The 6,000-nt window shown below is 35.1% G+C and overlaps 1 protein-coding gene across 1 annotated transcript; it reads right to left on the bottom strand.

The window, feature by feature from the left end:
• Window positions 1-2,462: 2,462 nt before the first annotated feature.
• Window positions 2,463-5,241, bottom strand: LOC140804526 (uncharacterized). The gene is made up of 7 exons (XM_073160568.1): window positions 5,125-5,241; window positions 4,382-4,472; window positions 4,072-4,090; window positions 3,890-3,974; window positions 3,336-3,422; window positions 3,092-3,193; window positions 2,463-2,921 (listed from the first exon to the last, which is right to left on the bottom strand). Exons 1-7 carry the CDS (start codon window positions 5,239-5,241, stop codon window positions 2,463-2,465), a joined length of 960 nt encoding a protein of 319 aa, XP_073016669.1.
• Between the last annotated feature and the right edge of the window lie 759 nt (window positions 5,242-6,000).

Below are 6,000 nucleotides of genomic sequence, written 5' to 3'. Positions count from 1 at the left end.
CCCTCCAGTTTAATATAGTATTGCCTTCGGGGGATGTGTTGTGCCCGACGTCTATTGTGTATGCGTGTTCTGTTCAAATTGATGAACGAGTGGTTTATGCCGATTTGATTGTTATCCCGATGGTTGCGTTTGATATTATACTTGACATGGATTGGCTATCAACTTATCGTGCAGTGATTGATTGTGTTGCTAAGACGGTGAAGTTTGCAGATGATGGAAATAAGGAAGGTATGCTCGCCAGTGCAGGTACTTCGCTGGTCCTTCCTTTTATTTCATGTCTCGAGGCTAAGAAGTTGTTTAGAGGTTGTGATGGGTTTTTGGCTTCGATTGTTGATATGGATAGAATTGTGAAGTTGAATATTGATGATATTGATGTTGTGAGAGAGTTCTCTGATGTATTTGAGGATGATGTGCCGAGTTTACCGCCGGACAGAGATGTAGAGTTTGTGATTGATTTAGTTCCGGATACGGTTCCTATTTCCAAGGCTCCGTATAGAATGGCCCCGACAGAGATGAAAGAGTTGAAGACGAAATTGCAGAATCTTTTGGATAAAGGTTTTATTCGGCCGAGTTCTTCGCCTTGGGGAGTTCCGGTTCTTTTTGTTAAAAAAAAGACGGGTCCTTGCGTCTGTGCATTGATTACAGAGAAATCAATAGAGTGACGATCAAGAATAAATATCCGTTGCCACGGATAGACGATATTTTTGACCAATTTCATGGGGCTACAGTGTTTTCGAAGATTGATCTGCGATCTGGCTATTATCAGTTGAAAGTTAGGGAGTCTGATATCCCTAAGACGGCGTTCCGGACCAGGTATGGTCATTTCGAATTTCTTGTTATGTCGTTCGGTTTGACTAATGCTCCTTCAGTCTTCATGGATCTTATGAACCGGGTGTTCAAGCCGTATTTGGATAGTTTTGTCATTGTTTTCATCGACGATATATTGATCTATTCCAAGACCAGAGAGCTTCAAGCAGAGCACCTCAGAGTCGTTCTTCAGTTGTTGAGAAAGAAGAGGTTGTATGCTAAGTTGAAGAAATGTGAGTTCTGGTTGGATCAGATTTCTTTCTTGGGCCATATTGTTTCGAATGATGGTTTAGCTGTTGATCCAGTGAAAATTGAGGTGATACAGAAGTGGCCTATTCCTACCATAGTATCAGAGGTTCTTCTCTTCTTCTCGGTTCTTCATCTAAAGGGAGACCTAGGGTTCTTATTTTTTTCTTTTGTTCTCTTGATTCAAGCCTCTTGTTGGATTATTGAAGTGAGGAGAAGGTTATTTTGGAGTCAAGAAGCTAAGGTAAGCTTGTGGGTTTAGTTAATTTGGTTTGTGATGTTGGAGGAAAGTGTGGTACTTTGTGATTGTGTTGATTTTATGGGTTTTATGGTATGGTTGTTGGATTATTGAGTTGTTGATGGTTCTATTCATGATTTATTGTTGTAGGATTTGTACCAAGAGCTTAGACTCAAGGTTGCTATTGGTTGTAAGTGGAATTCATTCATTGTGCTCACATGATAGTATATGTATTGTGTTTCAATAGTTTTAATGTGTTATTCCCTTGAAATTTATTCATGTTATGTATATATACACTTTGTTGTATATTAGAGGCTTGTATATGCCTCAATTGTGTATAAGGGAATGCAAAAGAGAAGAGTCTTCAAAGTGTTTGATTTAATGTCCAAGAGAAGTTCAAATGTTTTATTGGATTGATAAATGGATAGTCAGAGATTGCATGCAATTAGTTGATCAACGACCATAGGCTTATATCCCAACAGAGTAATCGATTTATATCGATGGGATATAGGTACAGAGACAGAGATACTATTTAGATATCAATCCATAGCAGAGAAAAGAGAAATATCATCTTTATGATTTTATTATCCTATGTTATGCTATATATCTAGAGTTGGATGGTATTTAATGATTTCAAAGTCATGTTTTACAGAGTATGATATTTGATATGTAAGAGTTCCACTTGCTGAGTTTTATACTCATTTCGGTTATTCATGTGATGCAGATAAGAGCGACGAACCAGGACATTGATTGAAGCCGAAGTCATATGTATCAAGTGAAGGAAGGAAGAAATTATTTTGGACATGATCACATTGATATTTTGTATTTTGTTGCAACCTTTAGATGATCATGTATATACTTTTGATGGTATATATTGGAAATGTATTTATTTCAAGAAAATTTTTAAATCTTTCTTTCCTTTTATTTAAATCTTTAAGTTCCGCTGTTGTTTTATAAAAATCGGGTCAGAGCGTTACAGTTCCTTAATATTCACCTGCCAAATCTTCACTTTATAAACAAAAAGATGAGGAAAGTCACAAAATTAAATGTTATAATCAAATAAAAGGTAAACCTTATATGTATGTGTGTGTATAATTCAGTAGTTCTAACCCATGTCAAGCAAATGTGCTAGACTTTTGGCTTCGAAAACATAAAAAGGTTAATTAGTTACTCACCTCCCATTAGAACTTCTCGTCGCTAAAAGAAGTTGAGGTTTTGAAATTTCAGAGCCATATAAAGCCCAGCAAATAGATGTGATGCATGTATCATGTGCCTTGAGAAAGCCACCATTTGATGCTTTACATGGGAGTTCAGGGGTAATAATGGAATAAATCTCTGGTGCATCAATTCTCCAGAATGAAATTAGACCACATTTCAATCCAGTAGCAAGAATAGAGCAGCAGCCCGAGGAGTTATGAGGAATAGAAACCCAATCTTCAGATGTCCTCAGAATCGGTGACCAAGCCACAATAAGGGGTGTCAGCATTGCATTGCGAGAAGCATATTGTTGTGCCGTTATTAGTTGAACATTGCATTCTTTGATCTTGAGAGGTGTCCCTTCAGAAACAGATATGGGAATAATTTCCCATGTTTTGTTTTCTTTTACATTGTCAAGTTTTTTTGCAGCAACCTAATAAAAATAGCAACACATTCAATGTAATGGCATATATCAAATGCACAAATTTTCAAATTTAAAGCAGATCATGTAGCTGCATTGAAGCTGATTTAGTAAGTATGGAGGTTCATGTCATGGAATAAAATGATAAAACTAAATCAGATAGTGAATGCAGTGTGCAGTACATTAGTTTCATTCTGTCTCCTTCGTTTTCTTTCCTTTCTTAAACTAGATATAGGTGACTCATTAGGGCATTCAGATTCTGCATTATCTCGACTCCCTATCACCTGTATAAAGAAAAAACCCCAAGAATAGTTGGAATTCATATCATTAATTGTTATGTCATCAAGAATATTTCATCTGGAAAAGTATATGGGGATATGCAAGAAACGCTAATCAACAAAAAGTTGAAAGATAGAACCAACTCACATCTAAACTTTCTGAAGATATAATTTGAGACTCTCCGAAATTGATCTTGGAAAGATAATTATACATCATCTCTGATATGTCCATAACCTAGAAAATTTCAGATTATAACTTTAGCAAATGTGTGAAAAACAAACATTAAATTTAGGAATCACAGATAACATACTACATTCCAAATTCATGACATTTATTATGCATAAGCAACAAAACCGTAAATACAACAAACTTGAAGGGCTATGAAATTATTTTTGAAAGAAATGTTGATTAGGTATTGCCTCTCCAAACATAAACAAAGCCTCCAGTACTAACACAACAAATTTACACATTAGCACAAATATGAATCTACTCATGGGCTCATAGCCAACACAGAACCAACAGTAAGAACATAATTAAGAGCATCTATAGACACAAGAATTGAAACAATTCCATTGCTAACATTTTCACCATTTTTTTTGGTTCAGGAAGATTATTAAAGTGAAGAGACAGCAAGCTCGAACCATAATTCTAGTCCTGCCACCACTACTTCCTGAAAACTTCATTTATAAAATACTTAATACCTCAATCCATTCAGCCGAAAAATCACAGAAGGGAAAGAGGTAAAGTTTGACGCGTCCCCCAGTGGTGCAAACAGCAAGCAAACAACTGCACGATTCATAGCAAAATGTAGAATTAATTCAGGGAGGCAACTTGCGTTGCATACTCAAACAAAAACTTCGATCAGGGGTAATGGTATCAGTACCCAGCATTTCTAGCAAGACCTGCAGGAGACCAGGAAATTGACCTAACACATGGTCGTGTATCCCGCTACACATGCATTGGCAACAATCACCCAGAGAGAAAATCTATCACTGTGACAAAATGAAACAAAATCAAATGCAGTGACCTGAGAAAATAAAAATTACTTGAAACCTCAACTCAAAATTAATTTTCATTTGCACTGTAAAACCACAAAACCAGAAATCCAAATGGCATCCAAATTGTGTACGTACATACATACAATGAGCTCATTCAAAACTATGAAATTCATTTTTTAATATGATTCTACGTACCTCGAGCATTTATGACACCAATGGAAAAAGGCTTGCTTGGGAGAACAGAAATTACACCTCGACATCCAGCTCCAGAAGGTTTAGCAGGATTCTAACCAAGTGAACAACAAGCATATACCAGTGATTCGAAGGCTAAATCAAACAGTATAAAATTAAATCCTAATTTGAAAAAACAAATAAAAAGTAAGGTAATATTAATTATATAGACCAACTCCTATAAGATTCTCTATCAAATTCAAATCAGACCCTGTATTGAACTCCAACATAAAACAGCTTCCAGACCAGTTATGAAGATCAGGTAGATTAAAATGTAAGCATAAATTTGGCGTTTAAAATTCAATAACAATGCAAAATCTTCGGCTAAAAAATAAGCATGCTATTCAGAAATATTATTACATTATATGCAATCATTTGATTTAGTAGTTTTCTTTCCTAAGTCATGGGATCAGATCCCATCAGGTAGATCACAGAATACTGGACTCAGAATCAGTGGTCATTGATTCTTGTTCATGTCAGTGCATGGTTAATAATGTCATCTGCATAATCCTCACACTAACAGAATCACTTGACAGCCCAAAATTCTTGATCAACTAAAAACTCAGCTAGAACAGATTGAATGCTAGGATACTTCTGAACTTGAGCAATTTCAATGTTGAGACTCAAATGCTATACATCGTATCAGTAAAATTGCATCAAAGCAATTCAATACTAAAATCAGCAAACTTTGAAAAGTTAACAATTACCAGGATCGTAACGAAGCTACCAGAAGCGACCGCCACCAGATTCTCTTCGGACCAAGCAACAACGTTCAGATAACAAGGCGCTGATACGAGCTCCGCAGCTTGGAAGCGGGAAGACATTGTTGAAGAGAATTGAAACAGAAAGCAGAGCGGCGTTTTATTATTTTGGAGTGAAGCGGATTCGATGCTTCGACCAAATTTGTGAAACAGCTCGAATAGTCCAAATCGAATTACACCATATAACCTACATATATTTGTATTTCCTAGACTAGACTAGAAGACTAAAAAAAATCTTCTATTTTATATTATTAAAAAAATAAAAATATTTATTTTTATGTGGATTTAGGGATTTCTCGCTTAGAGGGCAAAAACAATGGATATTGATTAAGCAACAAGCATTGAAGAAATGAAGTTGAAACACATTAGTCAATCTCATGCATTACCCAATTTAGGGGTGAGTAGAAACCAAAGCCAAATCAAATAGTTGGTTTGGTTTTTAGTCGATCGATTTATATTTGTTTTAAAATTAATCATATCGAAAAAATTTGTTTTGTTCAAAGTTTTGTTGAAAAATCCTAACCGAACCAATTTAATAAATATATAATATTTTTAATTATATACATATTATTTTATTTTATGTCATATAATTGATATTATGAAAGTTTGATGATTGGTATTGGTGGCACATTTTATAAAGCTAAAAAAAAATTGACCATTATCCCGTTCAATCTTCACAAGTATTTATTGATCTTCATGATGTTTTTGGAAAAGGTTAAAAACCTCGAGCAAGAAATCTTGGATGCGAGTGAATTTACTCTTATCAAATACTCAAGTTGGATAAACATAAAAGATAAATGTCTTTCTTTCTTTGAAGTGTGA

This window comes from Primulina eburnea, chromosome 1, assembly GCF_022965805.1.
Source record: "Primulina eburnea isolate SZY01 chromosome 1, ASM2296580v1, whole genome shotgun sequence".
In the NCBI taxonomy this organism is placed as follows: Eukaryota; Viridiplantae; Streptophyta; class Magnoliopsida; order Lamiales; family Gesneriaceae; genus Primulina; species Primulina eburnea.
Note: the sequence above shows the minus strand (reverse complement) of the source record. Positions and strands in the feature narration are given on the sequence as shown.